The sequence below is a fragment of the Dipteris shenzhenensis genome, chromosome 19 (genome assembly GCF_047967505.1).
Source record: "Dipteris shenzhenensis isolate YYH24624 ecotype China chromosome 19, Dip_SZ_1.0, whole genome shotgun sequence".
In the NCBI taxonomy this organism is placed as follows: Eukaryota; Viridiplantae; Streptophyta; class Polypodiopsida; order Gleicheniales; family Dipteridaceae; genus Dipteris; species Dipteris shenzhenensis.
Window position 1 is genome coordinate 40747318 of NC_141614.1, and position 23478 is coordinate 40770795.

A 23478-nucleotide genomic window follows, 5' to 3' on the forward strand; every position below is an offset into this window, starting at 1 on the left:
GTCACGGTCGAAGCGTATATCATGGTATGAGGAGTAAGAACTCAGTGGGGTGGAAGGTGCTATGCAATGGTGGGGAGTGGAGACACTAAAGAAAAGGTAAGTGTGATAAGCCCCTGGAGGGAGAGATGCTACAGTAAAATCGGTGATGCGTGAAGTAAAGGCAGGGGATCCCATGATGTAATCAACAACGCTAGAGCCCCCCCTATGTGGGAAGCATGTGAAATCACCCGAGGTGGGCCATCTGTCGAGACCATTATAGATAATGAGATCATGCATCCTACCAAGGTCTAGTAGAGCCTGCCCATAAGATGTGACTTCAAGGAAGGGTAAAAAAAGCACTTGCAGTGAAGTTTTCATCAAAGAGCAAGTATAAAGCATGCAAGCATTGCGGAAAGACCAATCATCTTGAAAAGGATTGCTATAAGATCAATCCTTACACTTATTGTGGCAAAAACAATTACTCTAAGAACTTTTGCAATGAGAAGCAAAAAAGCATGGCAAATCTAGTTGAAGAGAGAAATCCATAGCAAATGAAGTCACAAACTTTGTGGTAGAAGAAAATAAAGATTTTATCTTTTAAGGTTCAATATCTTTGAACTTTTATAATCACTTGGTCATGTAGTCAATTTTGAGGTTCTCTACCTGGAGTAGTACTCCAAAAAGAATGTTATGTATTTTGTCCTTATAGTCTTTATAAATCACCTCTCGTCACCATATGATGTAGGCCATGTGATATGTGTTTTCCTCCATGGTACCTCTTGCAAACATGAGAAACTAGGTCCACACAAAGGCCTTGTACATGCAAGGGAGATAATCATTTGGGGGGGTCCATCCCATTTTGTAATCCTTGAACCTCGGGCACCTTTGCTAGCATGAGATCCTAGCCACAGATTTATCCTTGACCACCATGAGATGGCATGTGAAACTATGTGACTAGATGTATCCTTGACATAGCAAGAGGCAAACCCTTGAGGGGGGGTATGTTGGGAATTGTGTAATCAAGGGCTTGCTCTAGCAGTCATATGATCATGTGTGTGTGTGTGTGTGCGCGCGAGATTGTGTGAAGCACACTTAGTGCTATGAGGTGTCTCGACCATGACACATGTGATGATGTAATGCAAGGCCCCCACTTGGGGAGGTGCCTTTGATTTAGGAGTTCCTATGATGTAGGAGTTATCTCCTTTGATGTAGGAGAGGTGCCTATGATTTAGGCCACCCTCTCTCTCTTTCTATAAAATGAGAGGCTTTCCTCTCAAATGATTGGAATGTGAGAGAAAGGTGAGCAATGAGAAAGAGTGAGAAAGAAAGAAAGTTTGTTAAAGTCTTCGGAAGACCGATGGATTCATGAAACTGTGAAAATCCTGATACAACGAGCTGTGGTAGTGGAGCTACTAGTTGGGTAGCAGAAGCACTGCTCTGATACCAAATGTGAGAGAAAGGTGAGCAATGAGCAAGAGTGAGAGCAAACGTATGTGTACTAAATAGAAATGAGTGTAATTACAAAAAGAAAGTGAGGGGTTTTGTCTAAGTGACAAAACCCTATCGTATCCACTAACCGTAGTTACGGATTGGACTGTGGTTAGGGGGAAAAACCTCAATGAGGAAAAAGTGCCCCTAACGTACTTATTATAATACATTGGCCACTGCCTAGAATATAATAATAATTCTAACATGGAACACTTCATTCTTTGGTTCCCACACTCTCTTCCCTGATGTCCTCCTTCTCTCCCACTCCCCAACACTATAATAATAGTGGAGATGAATTTCTACTACCCTTGCAGTGGAATGTCGGGTCTCCCCCGAATCCTTAGTAATCATAGATTCACTCCACAAATGTAAAGAGCTTGAGCACTTTTCTTACACTAGATGAAATGTGCCATTTTGAACAAGCGATCTACAACTACCAAAATCTGGGCATTGTCGTGGGATGATCGCGGTATTGGTGATGAAATCCATACTAACACTTTCCCATCATTTAGTAGGAAAGGGTTGGAGGAAGGCTCTTGCTTGCTTTCTTGCTGACAAGAAAGGCAAAATGTAACTATCCGAATGATGCAGCTTTTCATTTGAAGCCAATAATAAGTGGCACTGAGAAGAATGTGATTATCACACATGGCACATAGACGAGGCCTTGGTGATATAGAAGATCATCTCAGAAGGACACATCCTTGATATGATGACTTTAGAGAGTTAAAAGGTAGTCGACATTGCTCATTTGGACTCAACTTTCTAGCTAGCTTTATCTTCTAGGTTGGAAATTCCCTTTATTGTTTTCTTTAAAGGTGCCCTAGATTGTTAATGTAGTTGTTAATTGGAACTTCAAGCTTGTCAAATCTGATGCATTGGCCTATGCGTCAGTGTTGGTTGCGTTGAGCATATGTGGAATGTTGGTCACATTTGTGTAGCATTGGGCATGTACGTCGAACTTTTGGGTGAATTTGTATTGGCTTGGGCAATGACTTTGCGTTGAGTGTCCATTAAGAAGAGAATAGACAGATTCCAATGGGGAAGGTGGAGCCTAGTGCAGAACTTTAACGGCTGTGCTGAAACCTCAATCATGAGCACATTGTCATTTGCAAGAAGTTGGGATATACATGGACTATGTAGTAATCACCGTAGCAAAAGAAGAGGACATTTGCTAAGGGCATTGTTGACAACATTAAGTATGCCTGGAATATATCCAATGATCGACCCATCAAGCTTGGCGAGCATTCACGACAGCAACATGAAGATGCAGGAAAGGTTTGTACTAAGTTGATAATGTTTCCAAGGACGAAAAGCATGAACGGCCAAAGACTCTATCATTAACAAAATATAGCGCTGAATATCTGAAAGCTTATATATACGTACACATACATACGTGTGCATGCATGCATACCCACCCACCCATGGATCATGGATGCCTGCATATGTATGTACATATGTATGCATACACAAACACGTACAGGTATCGAAAGGTCATATAAGAGTAAGGAAACTTAGATATGTTAGTAGATATTACAATCAATGCATATGATTATAAAATATACCCTTTCATTACTTTTATAAAGCACCCGAAACTCTACAAGTATACTTATAATGTGTACTTACAAGACCAACCCTTGTTTTGCTCACCTGATTAAAACGTTTGGGTCCATGGAGAGCTCCAACTCTACAAGAAGACTCCCTTGTAAAAAATGGCATCTAGCACGCTCAAAAGTCATTTCCTAAAGAATAGATAATGCAAGTTAGGGATTCATCTCATACGAAGCAAATCAAGTAACATAAAGTTGAATTAACAGCAACAAAAGATGCAATCCACACAAACCCACAAGATGCCAATCGACACAAAACAAGAAGAGTAGCCACAATATTACATCTTCAATTCTCATGAGACAAATATTGGTACGACTACAATACTCCAAAAAAGGAACGACCAATTAGAGATATTTTAATTTAAAAAATGCTAAACAAGATTTCCCACAAACCAAGGGAGAAAGTATCCAAAAGAGAGATCAACCTCAAGCTGATCTATGAAAATCAACATAAAGTGGACATATTTATCTGCAAGCAGTGTCTCAGATGCAAGATCAGAACCAATTCTCCTGATCTTGACGTGCAAACAGGCAAATGGACATGTGGACGTGCATGCGCACATGCTTACTACATGTCGGACATTTTATTCATGTAGAGAGCTGTCAAGTGCAGAACATGTGGCTGGGAGGTTAATCTTAGCATTGCACACATTGAGTATTATGTTTAAATTTGTGCTCCAACTCTGGCCCCTTTTTATCACAGATGGGGAAGCTACATTGAAGGATTGCTGCAGGTTGGAGGCAATACCATGCTTTTGAAGATAAATGTAGAGAGGCCAATCTGCAATGTGTATTGACTATCTTTTGACTACTGTGGCAGGTCGGGGGATTGTGTTTTATATGGGTTGTGGTTTCACAAAAAACAAACCTGTGCAAAGTCTGATTCAACAAGTTTACGTACAGCCTTTTCCACCTCTTCTTGTTGTAAGCTATCTGTTTTCACTTCCCCATTGCTTTTGGCCCTCTCCATAAAATCATTGGAAATATTGTTTCGTGGAATGTCTGATGTGGATAGTGCATCTGCAGGCTCTGGACACAACAAGAAATACACAAGTCTCAAAATCTCGTAATCTTGATGGTATTTAACTCACTTTTTTTACCACCTCAGTGCTTTGAACCAACTGAATGCGGACTGAATATTATTACCATTACAAGTTTTACATTGGCACGAGGCACTTAAGCATTCAATTGAGACCTACATTCAGTATCTACATTTTAAGGCTTCTTAAACAGAGAGCATATGTAAAAAGGATAAAAATACCATGGATCTGCTATGGAGACAATATGGTTGGAAAGTTGCCATCAGAAGACCTGACAAGGTGATGTTTCCATGGCTAAATAGGACAGTCCATGACGACTTTCCCATCGACATGAGAACGCAAATGAATACAACATAAAATGACTACATGAGAAGGAAGGCAGTGAAGAGGATAAACAATTTCTGATCTTTCACATTATGAACTCACAGCATCTACGGAGTCTACAAGTATGTAGGCCCTAGAGATTTTAGCAGAGAAAAAGCTACCCATAACTCTGCCTTTCCTTTGCACTATCGAGACTTAATACATTTTACTTTTCCCTTTTCCCAACCTAGAAGATGCCTAGGCTCACATAAGCGCCATTGACTACTAGCAAACACACACTCAAGGTTTTCCTATGTATATGAAATGCTCCTGGTACCCAAAAATCCTCATATCATATGGCTTGGTAAGCCCCTCCTTTACAAACAGGCAATTATTGATTTTGCCAGCCAACATTTACATTATCTCACATACCATTGAGGTATGCAGTCCTTGTCATTTCACAGTATGTTTGTAACATCTCACAATTGGACTTGCCACCGTTAGATTTGCCCTTTCCTTTGCCAACGTAGTCCTTCGCCAGCAACGCCTTGTCTTCTTTGTCGTTGTTGTAGAGCTTCTCCCTAGCTTCTTCCTGTAGCAGTAATGGACCCAACTCCTCAAAAGTCAGAGGTTTGGTCTTCTGCCCTACTGTCACAATCATAACAAAGCTTTTGAAACTACCAGGTAGCCTCCTCAGTACCATCAAGGCCAAATGGCACAAATCCACCTTCTAACCAACTGATGCCAGTTGATCCCTCACCACCTTGACCTTTGTCAAGCAGCTATGTACCAAATCTCCCTCATCCATATCAAGATTGTAGAGCTAATGCTGAAGAAGCAAGATCCAAGATATGTTGTCTATCTCGTACAGATCCTTCACAATAACCCACGCCTCTTCTGACGTCTCGGCCATCTGGATATGAGGAAGCACAGAGTCTGCCGTAGTAATGGACCCAACTCCTCAAAAGTCAGCTTCTTCCTGTTGTCTAGCTTCTTCCTGTAGCAGTAATGGACCCAACTCCTCAAAAGTCAGAGGTTTGGTCTTCTGCCCTACTATCACAATCATAACAAAGCTTTTGAAACTACCAGGTAGCCTCCTCAGTACCATCGAGGCCAAATGGCACAAATCCACCTTCTAACCCTGATGCCAGTTGATCCCTCACCACCTTGACCTTTGTCAAGCGGCTATGTACCAAATCTCCCTCATCCATATCAAGATTGTAGAGCTAATGCTGAAGAAGCAAGATCCAAGATATGTTGTCTGTCTCGTACAGATCCTTCACAATGACCCACGCCTCTTCTGACGTCTCGGCCATCTGGATATGAGGAAGCACAGAGTCTGCCGTAGTAATGGATCCAACTCCTCAAAAGTCAGCTTCTTCCTGTTGTCTAGCTTCTTCCTGTAGCAGTAATGGACCCAACTCCTCAAAAGTCAGAGGTTTGGTCTTCTGCCCTACTGTCACAATCATAACAAAGCTTTTGAAACTACCAGGTAGCCTCCTCAGTACCATCAAGGCCAAATGGCACAAATCCACCTTCTAACCAACTGATGCCAGTTGATCCCTCACCACCTTGACCTTCGTCAAGCGGCTATGTACCAAATCTCCCTCATCCATATCAAGATTGTAGAGCTAATGCTGAAGAAGCAAGATCCAAGATGTGTTGTCTGTCTCGTACAGATCCTTCACAATGACCCACGCCTCTTCTGACGTCTCGGCCATCTGGATATGAGGAAGCACAGAGTCTGCCGTAGTCCCTTTGATCAATGCTAAGGCACGGGCATCTCTGTCTGCCCAAGCTTCGAACCCCCCTGTCTGTCCACCATGTCCTCCAACTTCGCCTCTACTCCCGTTGTCAATTTTCACGGCTTCTAAGTCACTAAATCACTCCGGATTTTCACCTTCCAGATCGGGTAGTTTGTCCCATCCAGTTTCCCAGACTCTCCAAAGTTAGGGATAGTGAAAGAAAGAAAACTGGGGGAGAGGGAAGGGAGGGCAGGGCTGAAGAGGTCGACATCTGTGCTACTAAACCACACAACAAAGTCAATCAAACTCAATCTTCAGTGGACCAGAACTCTGAACGCACCTGACTGAACCTAAGTCACCCTCCTTCTCGCAAGGGCACTGTCCTCCAGTCGAGGAAGTCAATTCCCAAGAGCTTCTGAATCAGGGTTGTCCTTCAACAAGGTCCCTGCCTTCAGGCTCCCACACACGTGAGCCTCCTACTTGGGCTCTGATACCATGTTAGAAATTACCCAACAAAGGGTACGCACAGCGGAAGACTAATAGAATTGCCTAGGAGCTCACACAGTGTGGTGTGGGGTGTGGAATCACAAACTTCTTGAACTTATGTGCATAACATAGGTGTGTAGACTCATCAATAGACAATGAACCAGCCAGATATAGAAGACACCAAAACAATATATTTCCGTCCAAGGCTATGGACACAATACAAAAGAGATAGATCCAGAGTCCCACCAATGGTGTGGTCCTTTGATCTTACCACAAGGTCCTTCTCCTATCTGCTGGCTATCTCTAGACTCGAGCCCACATGATCCACCTCAAGCGTAAGTAGACCTTCCATCCAAAGCTCTCTTCCACCTTGCTGTTTGCAAACCAGCCTAGGTGGGCAGCCCTCTGAGTGAGCTAAGTCTGCAGGTCTCCGGCCAGGTTCACCTCCAAGATGAGGCCCAACTGCTGTTGCTGGTGCTGCTCCTTTCTGCTCCTCAAAATCTGATATTGTATGAGGCCAAGAGCCTCTGCTTTTATAGGCCCCAAGGGCTCTTTGAAGTGACCGACTGGCCTGCCCTAATATGGCCGACCAGTCTGCCATAAAACCGACCCCACATGCCCTTATTTATTGGGCTGTGGGCACATCTCTATGGCTGTGTGCTCCCTGCCTTGAAGTGGGGGCCCAGCCCCTCTTGCTTTGTGTGCCAGCCCCCTCCACTCCCCCCTATGCATGGGGATGTGGGCTGGCCAGCTTTCTGGCCCTATATAAGAGCAGGGTGCTGCCCACTGCAGCCCTTCTCTGCTGCTCCACCTGGCCTCCATGCAAGCGCCTCCAAGACCTGCTGGTTCTGCCTTCTGTTCAGCCCTTGTCCGGACCCTGGCGCACCCTGCACACCTTCCGTACACTGCCCTGCAGCAGCCCGTACTGATCCGTACAGTGGCTGTACCTTGCTGATGTCACCCGCCATGTGGTGCCATGTCCAGGGCCTGTTTGCAGCCCGTACACACGCGCTTTGCTGCACCTCTTCCAGGCTGTTGTGCTGCCCACATGGCAGCCCCTTTAGCCCTTTCCCTGTGAGGTGCTGCCAATGTGGCAGCCCCTTCTCCACCATGAGTCTCCTGCCCACATGACAGGCAAGATGCTGTCCATGTGGCAGGCCATTGCTCACAGATGGGGAGGTGACCATTCCAACAGTATCTGGTGAAAGCAACAGACCCACTTCTATTTATGATGCCTTGCTACGTGTGGGAAGCTTGAACACATGAAGAAGGAAAGAGATCCTCATGTCCTCTCAAAGAAGAGCAACGGAAACCCCAAGTTCAATAGGGAAGACAAACGGAGGACGTTAACACCACATGGTACTAATGATTCTTTATCCAAGTTTGGTAAACCAAACAAGGATGAATCTAGATGGTGATCTGATGAAGCTCGAAGCAAGGCCTAGAAGCAACGCTCGTGCTTCGAACCAGGTCATCGAGAACTTGAATGTCCTAATGTCAAGCCTATGTGGTCCAAAGGAGGAAAGGCAGCAAAGGAGCCCTCTGCTAAAGCAAAAGCTCTTACTTTAGGAGGAGAAATGCAGGAACAAGCCCGTATCTTTGCAGGGATCAAGCAAGGCAAGATACACAAACAAGCCTCGGTAATAACAGTGCCAGGTATGATTTCCTCTTTACACCTAGATTTTTAAATTGATATAGGTAGTAAATTAAAGCTACTTTATGCATGCATGCTTAAGTACAGGCTCACAACTAACAATAGCCGGGGCCTGGTCTATAAGTATAGGCCAAGAGCTCATTATTGGGGGTTCGAGGAGTGCACTCCTCCGGACATAGACCTGCTGGCCTAAGAGTGCAGCTAGAGGAAAGGGCATGTTGTATGGGAAGCATGTATGGACTTGAGCCTGGCTGGCTCTCTGCTGTGGTCTAGACCTCTCCCTTGGGGGTGGCTCGACGTACTAAGCCTACGATTGGGAGGTGAGTTGCTAGCTCCAACCCTGTTACTTCCCAGCCGTAGGCTTAGTACGTCGAGCCACCCCCAAGTGAGAGGTCTAGACCACCACAAAGAGCCAGCAGTCCAAACATGCGTCCCATACCACATGCCATTTCCTCTAGCTGCTGCTCTCAGGCCAGCAGGTCTATGTCCGAAGAAGCACACTCCTCAAACCCCTGATAATGAGCTCTTGGCCTATACTTGTAGACCAAGCCCCGGCTATCTTTAGCTATGAGCCATACTTTAGCATGCATGCATAAAGTAACTTTACTTTACCTTGTGGCCACTTTGTGCCAAGTATAGCTCAGCCATGCATTGCCTTTAGCAGGCTAGCTCTATCCACAGGATCTAGCCTTCTCAACCCTAGGTTACTTCTAACCCTTGGCTAGAGCATTCTAACCTCAGATCTAATCCTATATCCCCTCTTGGCAAGAGTTTCTCCCACGATGTATGAATCAACACACTATTTCTTTTTGTTGGGTTAATCCAGTTGTCATTATATTACAAAAACAGTCCCAAAGAATGGGCTACAGCTACAAACATCAAAAGATGTCTTCATATGACAAGAAGGTACGATAGTCAAGATCTTGGGCATAAGACAATCATAAAATGATTGTCGCAGATATGCTCGGAAGAACTTATATTTAGGGGAGAGAGGGGTCACCAAAGACCCAATGATTGTGATCCTTTGATAGGGTCCATAGTGCCCAATAATAAACCCAATAAAAAAGATGATATTGCTGCCGCACAAAAAAGCCAGAAATTCTTGCCAAAGGAAGCACCGGGGAAACGAGCCTGAAGCCGCTGCTCAAGTAACACACACACACACACACACACAGAGTCATTTGTGCACAATGTACATGCCAAAGCATGCGTGTGTGGGCATACACCTATGATTAAGGATTGCATTTATATGTGCGCCAGATGAGTGCAATTTTGAAAACAAAAACTATACCAACGTGTATGAAGATGTCTTCCAATAGAGGGTGATCTCTTCGTAATTGTTCACGAACGGTCTCACCAATCATATGCGCAGCACTCACACTAAGCCATGGATCTACCTATAGCATAGACATCACAAATATATAAGAAAGCAGTAAGTCAATTCCACCATAACCAAATGATGACACAAACTGTGACTAGAATGCATGGTCATCCAATGCTGTCAGTTTAGTCACTGTCAATAGTTATTTGGCTGCCAAAATGCAACGACAACGTTAAAATCTTGCCTTTTTGAACTTTGCAATGCAATTCAACACCAATTCATTTGAAACGCAAATTTCATTGAATATTCAATGGGCGTTTTACTTTTATCCTAGTATGTTGATAACCATTTGTTCAGATCCTTGTTAGACTCTTGAGACTATTTGTCCTTCTTATACTCCTCTCGAATAAAATAGTCACTTTCCAGGACAAAATAAAATACAACAAAACAAACAGCTTGTGATTGTGATATTTTGAATGCAAACAAAAGTCTAAATAGATAAGGTTGTGGCTTGGCTTTCTCTTACAGGGCCTTAGGTATTCTATGAGAGACTTGACTCCTATCAGGCCATTTCAATTCAACATCATCAGGTTGAGTCCTATTCTTTAGATGTGATACCACACCTTCCCTTTGCAGCTGTACATGCCTCTCTGGATACCTCTTGGGAGATTCTAGCGAGCATAGCAGCCTGGCATATCTGGAAAGCCAGATGCACAGAAGCATTGGAGGGAACTCAGGTTCATCCCTCGCACACTTTGGCTAGTATCTGGACAGACACCGTACACACCTTGATGGCCATATGAATGAGTATGCAGGGAGACTCCCGTGCAGCCTCAGCTAGGAGGGCTTCTTTCTTCAGGGAATGGAAGGATTCTCCTTTCTTCTCTGAGACTCCTACAGGGTTGATGTGGCACTTTCAGCCTCAGCCTTGGTTGTTTTCCACCTCATTTTGAGGGGGTTTATTTATCCTCATGATTTCATGATGTATTCCGCTTTGAGCTTGCTCTCACAGGTTTTTTCTCTTACTTAATAGAAGTCTCTTTCTTGAAAAAAAATAAAAATAGATAAGGTTTGGATAAAACATGACCTGTATTTCTTGCTTTTGAGGACTTTGGTTGGAGTTTGGTTAGGAGGTTCAAATCATTGTTACTGGAGAAATCCAAAACAGGATGATTTTCTCTACGTGGTTTGAAAAGGCTGGTCAACTTTTAAACTAAAATTTATGTCTAAGTTCAATCAACAAGCTTTACAGTTAAGCATGTTTTTAAAGTGATACAAAATACTGAGCACCTAAAAATAAATCAGTGAATTCAATTGCATTCTGCCAATATAGTGGCAACTGAAATTAAGAGTCGAACAAAAATGTACCTCAATATGCACATCAAGATGCACTGACGATCCAGCCCTTCGTCCCCTCAGCTCATGGCATCCCTAACAGTATAACAGAACCGCAGACTAAAGCAAGATGTCAAAAGAACAAAGTGACAATTATATGATTAGTATAAGAAACCAGTAAGCTTCTGCACCATAGTTACAGCATCAAAACTCAAAAAAAGACAAAAAAGACAGCATCTCTATTTAAACGAAAAAAAAACATACCTCCACACCTTTAACCTTCATCACACTCTCTTTGAAGGGAGAAAGCACTGAGTCTGGAACTGCTGAGTCCACAAGCTCCTGCAAGCTGATAAGTCAAAAGTATCTCTCAGAAAGCTGATTGTTCACAACACACTACCTCGCAGAAAGCTTCACCAGCTATTCCTAACAGCAAGACACCAGAATCTACTCTAGAAGAGTTTTGGACCATTTGCAAGCGTTACAATATTCTTACTGTCTTTCATGTTCACTTAGAGGAAAGATAGATTAAACTGAGTAGGTTTAAGTCATTACATAGCTTTGGTACTTATATTAATAGGGATTTTCGTGCACAGTTTTATGGAATACCTTGTATTAATCATTCTACTTAAAGCGCAAATTATAACCATCCACTACTATGGCTCATGTTGGTGTGCCCCAAGTCCTCAACGTGCTGACCTCTGCTTGCCTACTATTCATTTCACTCTCTCTCCCCATGCTGCCCCCCATGGCCACTCTTCCCCGTCCTACATGCCTTTTCCAGCGTCCCCTGCTTTGGCTCTCCTATCTGCTCCACCCCTTTTTGGTCCTTCCTCTTCCCTCTACATGTGTGGTCCACGTTCCCAGCACTGCATAGGCCTTTTGCCCCATCCAGTCGCTGCAATACTCACCATGTACTCACTCTCTGTCTCCCCAGACCCTTTGCCACATTGTTTTCTACAATCATCAGCCTTTCAATTCTTCTTCATTCCTATTTCCAGCTTTATTTTGGTGCCTTCACTGCAGGATAAATAGCAATGCAGCATTATATATTCTTCACTGAACAAGAAGAAACCCCTGGGAAGCTACTTCGAATGCCCTGCCAAAGAATAAATACCAATTAGAGAGCTAGATATCAAGGCACTCATGCCAAAGGTTAATGCTTTACCATGAACTATGTGATTTGATTGCATTCCAGGTTCATGACCGTCCCTATGTGAATCTGTGAGGGCTATAGATGATCTTCGCCCTGGAGAGAGGATGAGTAGCCAGATGTCCCCCTCCAAGGCAAGGACTTTTCAAGGGCTTGCTCAGCTATTGTTCCCCTCCATTTTCTTGCATTTTTTTAGGACTCTACTGGAAGTCTCCCGATGGATTCTCCATAAGATCGGACAACGTTAGTCCACATGAACTCCATGGACTAAGAGTTCTACGCCCACATGAAGTCCAAGGACAGATAGTTCTTCACAGGTTCACATATGGTAGCGCCCTCGAGACCCTCAACCACCCAGATCGCCATTTCCCCAAAGGACGAACAACACGCGCAAAAGACTATACATCGCTTCAAGATAGAGCTCCAAGGCCTTGTCGATCTCACCACCATACAACAATATTTTAGGGATCGGGTGCAAGCAAGCCTAGGCCTAGAAGGTGACCACATTTAAGACGTCAGCAATCTATTGGGGAACACCTTCTCCATTGCTCCTTAGACACCACTCATGCACTAGTGGAGTAGATCCCAGATGCACCACCTAGCCAACTGACATTTCACAAGGCATCCCTTTCCTTGCCCCCAGGTTCCTCCAGATCATTAACAGACCGGAAGGGAAATTGGACCCGAAACTTTCCCGCAATTAAGAGCCACAGCCTCCTCACTCACAAACCCCATGGGGTGCCCCATCAGAAGGGGTTTAGATTGAATGGAGGGCAAGAAACTTAGCAAGTGTGCAACAAAGATCAAAGAAGAAGATCCCATCAAAGGCAACAAACAGGATGGGGCATCTTCTAGAGGTCCGCCCTTCTAAGACGCGTCCAAAGGTGCCTCACCTCGCGCATCCAACTTTCCTACAAAGGGAGGAGCTCTTTGATCTCCCACAAGACATGGCGCAAGTTCCATCGACACATGTTCAGACAGCTTCAGGGAAGCGCTAGAGATCCCTACCTCCTTTGTCACTCCGTCCTAGCCCCACCCTCGCCTTCAACTGCCCCTCCCCCCCCCCCTTCACCCAACCTTTTGACCCTCCCCCCTCCCCACTGCTCCACTCCCCCCCAACTTTACTTCTCCGCCCCCTCACCCCCCCCACTCCGTCTTAGCCAACTATGATCACCCTTGTCACCCATCCATGATATAGGCCTCATCACCCCCTGAGCCCACCCTAGGCACTCAAACTCCCTCACAACATCTCTCGCCCCTACCACCACTCCACCTCCCTCTTGGAGCCCAGCCCAACCTCTTCGAGTTCTTCTCCCCAAGTTCAGGTCTAGTATCTTCACCAAACTCGGCTCCCCTTTTTCGGCTTCTAGTGTTCAAGCCCCACCCAAGCCTCTCCCACAAAATTTTTAGCACCTGTGACCCTGGACCTACACTAAGCTACCAAAAGAATACCCTCTCACCTTGGACTCCTTGGTCCCAATCCTATAGCCCCTAAAAGGGAGCACTATTGGAATAGTGGGTAGCTCCACCCACCCATTTTAGGGCTTCAACTTTGCGGCCACAAGAGAGGACAGTGAACCCGAATTTTCTTTGACCTTACGTTGAAGGTCTAGATGATGGAGTGGTTTGGGAGTATTCAAAGATATCTAAGCAAGGTGTCCAAGAGTATTCAATAGGAAATCACTTGCTTTGATGTCACAGAGTTGAAGCGAATAATTTCTTTGGCAAATAGAATTAAGGAAAAGAGGATTGATGAAGGGAGATTTGGCTCAGGAAGAGATAGACGTAAGTCTAGAAAGAAGAGGAGCATGAATAAACCAAGATTGTTTTCATGCAATAAACCAAATCCTAATTCAAGAGGAGGTAACAAAACAGGAAAGCAAAGTAAATCAGCTCCTCCATGCAAATGGGTTGACAAGAACATGGTGCAAAAATATAGAAAAGGAGGTTTGTGCGTCAATGTGTGATGCGCGTAAATTTTTGGATTGTCCGCTTTGTAAAATTGAACGAACAGTCCTAACAAAGCAAGAGGCTGAAAAGAGTAAAAAACAAGTGAAAAAGGTATTTGAGGATGTGAGGGAGAATGATCCAGCCCACACTCTTCTAAAGGCTTGGGGTAGTGTTGGTGACACAAACAAGCTTTAATTCTTTTTTACACAAGTTATGCTCAAAATATTATCTCAACAGAATTAGCTTCATCACTCAGCATAGTACCCGATACAAATCTCATGAGGAGCACGAGCTTTCAAAGATATGCTGAATTCTTCATTTGTGCTGATTGGGAGCAAGCTTTGAGTTCATTTGCAGGGGTAGTTAGATCAATTGGATTTCTCAGTGGGCCATTGGCTGATGTGGATGGCATTTTGGGACAGCCATGGCATTACCAAACACATCCAACCTATGATTATCAAGAGAAGACAATGACACATGGACATCATGGATGTGACGTCACTATTACAGCCAAAGTCACAAGAAGTCTTGTTCCCATGGGGACTCAGGTACGAAAGTTTTCAAGAATATTGTTTGTTCTTTCTTGGTTTATGTAAGGGAATGTGATAGGGAAGTGAAATAAGATAGCTTGACTACAAAGAGAAATTATTTCCTAGAGGAATATACGACAGGATTTGCCTAAGACTACCACCTAAGAGACTTGAGGACCTATCCATAGATCTAATTCCAAGGAGCACATCACCTAATAGACCTCCGTACCGTGTGGGTAAAGCACAACAGGACTAAATTCAAAAACAAGTTCAAGAACAATTGGAGAATGAGTTGATAAGACCTAGTAGTTCATCATTCTATTCACAAGTTCTTCTATCTTTAAAGAAAGATGGGTGTTCGCATATCTCTGTGGACTACAGAGCTCTAAACAAGATGACTATCAAAAATAGGTTTCTAATCGCTCGGATTGATGAGATTCTTGACAACCTAAGGAAAGCACATGTCTCCAGCCACAATGATTTGAAGATTGGTTATCATCAAGTAAGTTGTTTTCAACAAGGATGAAGAGGAACATAGAGGGCATTTGAAGAATGTGTTTGATCTCCTAAAAGAGGATCGGTTATTCATAAATGCTAAGAAGAATGAGTTTTTCTTATCTAAGATAGGGTTTCTTGGACATCTTGTAGCTTTGCTCATATAGCTTCACCTTTGCCTGAATTAACATGAAAGACTAGAGCTTTTGTTTGTAAATGTTGGATGCGTGAAGGAATGGAGTGAAAATGGAATGCAAGAGCAAACAAGAGCTAAGAGAACTCAAAGCACTCGCAAAGGGTCCAAGGATAATGAAGAAAGTATAAGAGTGGCCACCATATGGCCCCAAAGTTAAGTGGTTGACTAGAACTAGAACCAAATGTAGCTGAAGTATCCAGGTATATCTGGAAACTATATTGTAGTTGCACATATTCGTCGCTAATGGATATAGCAACCTATGATAGTACGGCGAAACAAAATCACATAACAAAATGGTACTATTATACTCAAGCTGAGATAACACGACCTCGAAGGGATCAGTGGACATTTTCCTCTAGAGGACCAATTGTCGTATTAGCGTTTCATGCAAATGGTCAAAGGAATCGATGTCAAGGTCCTTGATGAGGGTGACATGGCACGGACTAGATGGGTCTAAGACTATGGGTCTTAAATGCATTAAATGTGTAAATGTGCCTAGGGACAAATGAATTATATGTGATCCCAAGAGAGGGAGGTAAATGATCCATTTAAGAGGTATCCTAGAATGATGACATGTGGCAGACTAGATCCATCTAGGGATTTGTGTTGTGGGCTTTGTGGATTAGCATGCAAGAGCCTGAATGTGAGTGAATTCTTGTGAGCTTGTTGACACTGAGATAGGCTGGGAGGTTCATCTCAGTGCCATCACCCGTGATCAAGAGAAAGGAATTGGTGTTTGTAGTTTTCATCGTCTCGTTTGGTATCAGAGCGTTGGTCAAACGATTACACTAGGCTGTGGTAGATTGGAGCGACGCTTCGCTCAGAGTTCAGAGCACGTTTATGGTGTTTGAATCTGTTTATTGCCTCAGTGATTGCTTAGAGTGTTGCGGTGGAGATTTCCCCTCGATCCAATATTCTCTTGTACTTCTCTTTTGTCGTCAGGTCGTTGATGCTGTACAACAAGCGTTTTAGAGATGCGATGTATGGACGGAGCTTAAACAACGTAACCTGTTTGTGTGATAAGTTGGGAAAAGCGCACAAAGGCTAAAGTGGCCCATCCTCTACTCATAGGCATAGGCGTGGAGCTTGTGTTGATGAAAGCGCCACTCTAATATGCAGAGATATCTCCAGCCGGTGTTAGTTTCGGGTTTCCTTTACGGAAGTTTGCGCCCCACGTGCATGCACAAACAGTAGCAGCCGGTGACCGCCTTGATGTTTGAAACGGGTGTTAAAAACATTGCTTTACTTGGCACAAAGGCCAGAGCTCATTGAAACAAGAGAGGAGACCTCTGTCACCGGCTCTCTGACAGATGATTGCATCATAGTTGAGAAGATTGATTTACCCAAGAGAGATTTAAAAAAGGTTGATTTGGGAATTTCCATCGATCATTGACGGAATCCCATTTTTTCCCATCCATATATTGACGGAACTTGACGGAAAATCAGTTTAAAGGCACGTTTGAGTGGATTTCGATATATCGAAGTGACGTGGTGTCGAACTAAGGCAATTAGGGACCTGAACACATAAGTTTGGACCAAGGAGCTTTCACTTTCTTTACGCGTTTGAGTTGTTTGAAGTTCTAAATTTTATTGTGCGTTTAAGGTGTGGGTTTGGTTATTTTCCGTTGCTTAACATTGCGGGAACTTCGCTAGAATAGGGAAAAGAGTATTAGATTTGGTTGTGAATCTTTTGGGTTATACTGGCATAGTTGTTCCTTCGAGTATTTGGAGGTTGGAATTTCTAATTGTAAATACAGATTAAGGCGGTGTTTTTTTAATAAAAAAACCCCTACTTTATGGATAGAGACAAAGCAATAGCAATGGAAGTAGAAGAAGAAGCTTCTAGGGTGGATCCCGTAGAATCAGGAATCCGGCCGACATCGCAGCTGTCGTGCCCAGTAGGCCATACACTGTCTGGTAGAATTGCATTATTGGAGGATGCCTTGCAACAGATTATTGCTCAGCAACTACAAGCAAATGTAGGGCAATCCGAGCTTAGAAAAATGGTTCACAGTATGTCTACTAAACCATCTCATGAGTAGAAAGGTAAAGCTCCAATGGAGCTTGAAACCAGTGTTCACACGGTCGAGCCTAGGAGGGCTAAGGTATCTAATATTGCCAATTATAGGCCAAAAAAGTATTCTCGTCGGATGTCTGACCGTAGTTCCGATATCATAGAGACCTGGTTACACAAATGGGATGAGGCGCGCGCGCACACACACACACAATTTTTTTTTTGTGGTAAAATCTTATATTTCTGTGTGGGAAACCCCAAAAGAGGTAAAAACCCACCAATAAGTACAAAGAAAAAATTTACAAGTAAAGCCTCAGAGCAAAAGTCATGAGGCAGCCAGGTAAAAAGTTACATATCAAGCTCGAGAAGGATCAAACACTACATCCTCCAGCTTCAGATTATTGCTTTGTAAAAACTAATGCAGTGTAGAAACCACACCATCAATAAAGACAAGCTGTTTTTTGCCCTTGTGATTCTTCTTAATATAGCCCAGCACCCGAAATTTCTAAATCACAGGGTCAAAAACCTGTTGTAACATGGGATGAAAAGAATCCAGTGAAAATGACACATCTGCATCCCGAATAGAAGAAGACTCTGGCATAGGCATCAAAGGCAAAGGAGCTAGATCTACATCTGTATCCTCCGACGAAGGAGCTGCATCTGATAAACCAAGACTCGGCATTTTAGCTTCTCTCCAAGGATCAACCTGAGAAAGAGCATGTGCAGCATCCTGTATGATCCCCTCTGCAAGGGGCACATTCATATCCTGAGGAGAAGGAGGCTGATGATGTTCAACAGGAGTCAGATCCTGAACTTCTTTAGCAAGAGAAAGATTGGCCTGTGATTTTTCTACCTTCCTCCAGTAATGCTTTGGAGCAGTAAAAGAAGGCTTATCCAGTAAAGCCTTAGCGAAAACCGGAGGAGAAGGAAGAGTAACCTTCACATATGAACAAGGAGCAGGAGGAGCGGTCATGGAAGCAAAAGGGCAAGCACATGCAAAATGACCAACCTGATGAAACCGATAACAAGCTATAGGAAAAGAAGCAAAATGCAGCCTGATGCGCATAGGATGGGCAAATCCCAAATCAAGATCCAAAGTAGATGACACAGGATGCATCATATCCCATAAAATACAGAGCCGAACATCACGGGTAGCTTGCAAGAACTCCTATCTCGGAACATGGAGAGGCCTTCCCAAAAGCGCTGCAAGAGTAGGAAGATGCTGAAGAAGAGGCACAGGTAGCGCTTTGAGGGTAATCCAAACCAGATAGTGGGTCTGAAGAGAGGCAGACAGATCAAATAAGGGATCCCAAGGCATCACACAAGCAAAAAAGCCAGCTCTAGGAACACCAGCATGACTAACAAGGCGCTCTACCACATTAGTCGAAGAGCAGTGGGCATAGTAAAATCCTTTGCCCAGAAAGACAAAGGAAGAAATACAATCCAGACCCACTGCAACATCAGAGCCCAATGACGAAGATGAACTAAAGATAAAACCCTGTCCATAAAATAGAGGCAAACTCCAAATTGCTAAAGGGCAGAATCCAAGAAACAAACAAGCGGGGAACCCGATAAAGGAACTTCTGTGACAGAGGCAAAGCACAATTGGCGAAGAAGATCCAGTTGGAGGGAAGAAGAAGGGCCATCAGAAACATCCAGCTTTCCGATTTAATTAAAGGCGAGGCAAACAAACCACCATGCTTTCGCCGAAGAAAACACAAGTAGGAGGAGCAGAGGTAGAAGAAGGCATTGAGACAAAGAAAATAAAGGAAGCACGTGTCGGAGCAGCAGGAAAGGAGGAGGAAGATGAGACTGGAGCAAAAGCCATTGAGGGCTGCAGCACAGATACGGATGTAGGCTGCGCAGATGACCGAATTGTCTGTACGGATGGCCGTATGACAGGCAATAAAGGAATAAGTGGCGAAGTAGACAGCTGCAGAGAAGGCTGTACGGGGCAGTGGAGCAGAGCGAAAGGCTGTACAGGCTGTATGGGGATGTACAGGGAGCACGGGAGCTGTACGAGGAACTATACAGGGGGCTGCACGCGCGCGCACACACACTTTTTTGGTGAGAAGAATATTTTATTGCTGTGAAATAATTACATTCATCGATACTCCAAAAGCAAAGTAACTACTACTCAACCGAAAATCTCAGTATAAACCATATATACATCATGATCAATCAAATGAGTCTGAAAGCAATCATAAAACGATTGCCGCAGAGATCGTTTGAAAAAAAACAAAAGATGGGAAAGTAGGATCACCAAAGACTCTATGATTTCTGTCCATCCATAGAGTAAAAGATAAAAGAGTGCCATCATCCTGAAGTAAAACCGCCACAATCCGCATGCTATCATTACACAAAAACAACAAAACAATTTTGACAATTTTGATCCTCCACAAAATGTGATGGATTAAACTTGGAAGGCAACATGCAAACATGCTTTGCAGCATCTTATGCAAACTGTGACGTACTTTGGCATTAAATGAGCTACCTCACACTATATGAGTTATTGTTAACACACCTTCGGGAACCTGTTACCACACCAGCTCTAATGATCATGCCTGATACCACAAGTCCAGCAAGAGGGTCCAAGAAGGGCCAACCTAATATTGCACCCCCTGTACAATGTAATGGTTCGTCCATTAATATCAGGGATGCTGGTTTATAAGCCAATTCTTTGCAGATATATGTTGCTTTGTTAAGGAAAAAAGAAACCGGCTTACCAACCCCAAGAAGGGCAATAACTGAAGAAATTGCATCACTCCGATGATGCCATGCATTTGCTTTCAAGAGCTCACTTCCACGTGCATCACCGACTCTTTTAGTGATCCAGTATAGCCTGCAGTATGTTTCATATTTATGCTCAGATTATGGAAAAGAAAATGGTGTAGACATACATATCAGCCAATAGTTGATAAGCAGACGGACCCTTCTTTGACACAGATGGAAATCAGAGTTGCACAAAGTGCTATGGCTTTATGTTCCATATCAATGCCGTGTTGATGTCCCCCGTGTGAATGTACATGCCCAGAAGAATGAACATGATCTGCTCCATGTTGCATGATAGAGGTAAAACTTGTAACATCGGTTGCAGATAGCAAAGCCTGATAACAACAGCCGACTGTAAATAACAAATGACCTCGAGCAGACATCATACTAGTCACTTACCATTTCTTATCAGCATACAGAAACCCAGTATGCTCTTTGAGAAATGTCAGTAATTGAATCTGGATGCAAACTTCACTTCCTTGCTTAAAACATAGACATTCCAATTTCATTCTAAGGTTGTAATCTGCTTGACTATCACGCACAATAAAATAAATGCTCACCTGCAAAACTTCAAGGGCATGCCATGCAATTCCACCTCCAGTCAACAACAACATGCTTGAAATACCTAAAGCTCCCAATGTTTCGAATTTCCCATGTCCTGAAGCATCAAAACATCGTTACACATTGTTGCAATTTACTTTTTCCAAGTTTCATAAACACTAATGGAAACCTGATTTCCTAGCTTTCCATAATACAATGAGATCCTTGAATTCCATGTGGTTGCACATTGTTGCAATTTACTTTTTCCAACTTTCATAAACACTAATGGACACTCAATTTCCTAGCTTTCCATAATACAGTGAGATCCTTGAATTCCATGTTGCACAAGGTAAATCAAAAGCTACAAAAAAATGTACCATAAGGATGTTTTTCATCTTTGGGAGCTCTTGCAGCCTTAAAGATCCATAATGCCACTCCACTAAGTACCTATAAGTCACAAACAAACAAGTTTCTATACCATTTGAATCTAGTCACCCTGGACAAGACGACAGCATTCCACATTGATGAAGTCCAATCCCTAAGTATGATGCATATCCACATAAATGATTAACCACAATGCATGCATTTATGCCCACAAGTGAAAGAAAATACATCTACAAAGTCCTCCCTTCATGAATTTAAGCATGATTAGTAAATATTTCACAAAAGCATTAAATATACTGAAGAATGGCATGCTTGATCATACAATGTACTGACTTTGAAAAAATAGCTTAAACAAAGTTGCCCTTGTGAGAGTGTGTGTGCACGCGCGCAAGAGAGCAAGAGAGCTGAAGAGAGCAAGAACACACACTATCGTTGAAGAGATAGAAACAACATACAAGCCTTGGGTTTGTCAAAGTGGCAAAACTATCCTAACCACTAACCACTAACTGTAGTTAGGGATACTAAGTGTGGTTATGGGGGAAAACCTCTAATGAGGGAAAAGTGCCCCTAACCCACTTATTAGTCTTACATTGGTCACCGCCATGAATTATGGTGATAATTCCAACACCCCCCTGTAGTGCCAATGTGATGATGTATAAGGAAAAGATCAATCACCAAAAGGAGATAAGTTTAGGGCATTGCGGTCAGGTCTTTTCTTTTCAAGGTTCCCATTTGCAATGGATGGCAACAATCATGATCTATTTGGCATTCTTCGTGAAGATGATAAATTGGATGTCACCAACTATCCGATGTGGTCTTATCTTTTGAAACATATTCTTGTTGCAAGGCATTTTTGGAATATTGTTTCTGGGGTTGATCTAAGGCCAGCCAATGCTACAGTGGCTGCCCCTACTGCTGGTCCCTTTGCAGAGGGTACTCCTCTTGATGCTTTATCCTCTAGCACCCCTGTTGCTGCTCCTCCAACTCAGGAACAAACAAGATGGGATGCAAGAGATGCAAATGCACATTCCTGTATTGCTTTATCATGCAAGAGAATCATTATTCCACACATCCAGTCTTGCACGACAGCAAAGGATGCTTGGGACAAACTCGCTTCTCTTTATCAGATTCGCAATGAGGCACATGTTGCATATTTAAGAAGGCAATTGCAGGAAGTCAATATGAATGAAGGTGACTCTATGGATGCATACCTGACACAGGTCAAGGACCTCATGGAACAACTTGCCAATATTGATGAGGTGTTGCCAAATTCTCAGCTTGTCAGTACCACATTGAATGGACTGCCACATACATATCAAGGGTTTGCTACAACCCTTCGATTAGTGGCCATGGGTAATCCAGACCACTACTCTTTTGATCAGCTAGTCACTTTGCTTCTGCAAGAAGAGCAAAGTCGTGCTAATAGACAAGCTATTGTTCCTGATCATGCATTTGCTTCACACCAAACAGGAAAAGGCAAGGCTTCCAAGCCTATGGGCAAGCCTAAATATGCGCCTAACAGTGGCGATTCCTCCAATGCATCCAAATATACAGCAGATAAGTCAAAGAAGAAAAGATGCAACTATTGTCGCAAGCCCGGGCATGAAATTTCAGAATGCAGGAAGCGCATTACTTCGGAGAAAAAGAAAGCAGGATTGGCAGTTAATGCCTCACATGCAATTGAATCCCACGAGCCAGCAGATGCCTCACATGCACATGCTCTCCAGGATGATTCAGCATGGGCTGTCCATTGCTCCTTTGATCCCTCCCAAGTTGATGCATTCTTTACTGCTAATGATGCTCAATCTTGGTATTTTGATAATGGTGCTTCCAAGCACGTCACATCTTGCAAAAAGTTGTTTCATTCCTTAGCTAATGCACCTCGCCACATGTGCTAATAATGCCTCCTATGCTGTAAAAGGAATTGGAGATGTGCAGCTCACATCCATTTCAAGCCATCCTATCACTCTGACTAATGTTCTTTTTGTGCCCGGAATTGAAGTCAACTTGATTTCAATTTCAACAATTGCCACTTCAGGTTTCAGAGTGATTTTTGATGGACACAGATGCCTAGTATATGATCTTCGTGATGACAATGCCATAGTTCTCACTGGCACTTTGAAAAAGGGGCTTTATCACCTTGATGATCACTCAGCTGCACTCTCTATTGAAGCATTTGTAATTTCAAATTCACAGCTTGCTGAAACTCATCTTTGGCATGAGAGAATGGGTCATCATAGAGCTCTTGCCAAGTTACATTCACAGGACATGGCAAATGATGTACCTCAAACTCACACAGTTTCCAAACATGTATGTGAGGGTTGTCTTTTAGGTAAGATGCATAAGGCAGGAAGCCTTCACTTTCACACATCAGAGTTTTTGGGTCTCTTGCATATGTTCATGTACCATCTCAGCTAAGACATAAGCTTGATGACAAGGCAATCAAATGCATATTTATTGGTTACAGCCAGGAGAGCAGAGGGTAT

At 43.3% G+C, this 23478-nt stretch overlaps 1 protein-coding gene across 3 annotated transcripts in view; it reads right to left on the minus strand.

Moving 5' to 3' along the window:
* Positions 1-23478, minus strand: part of LOC147890471 (Cation efflux family protein) — a 53540-nt gene that overhangs the window by 17697 nt on the left and 12365 nt on the right. For all 3 annotated transcript variants that reach the window (XM_087390563.1, XM_087390562.1, XM_087390561.1), the window contains 10 exons: positions 20986-21055; positions 20629-20726; positions 20228-20403; positions 20023-20138; positions 19821-19917; positions 11223-11307; positions 10992-11054; positions 9594-9699; positions 3943-4103; positions 3115-3206 (listed from right to left, as the gene is read on the minus strand). In XM_087390563.1, the coding sequence (XP_087246689.1) occupies positions 3115-3206; positions 3943-4103; positions 9594-9699; positions 10992-11054; positions 11223-11307; positions 19821-19917; positions 20023-20138; positions 20228-20403; positions 20629-20726; positions 20986-21055 (1064 nt within the window). The remainder of the gene's footprint in view (positions 1-3114; positions 3207-3942; positions 4104-9593; positions 9700-10991; positions 11055-11222; positions 11308-19820; positions 19918-20022; positions 20139-20227; positions 20404-20628; positions 20727-20985; positions 21056-23478) is intronic.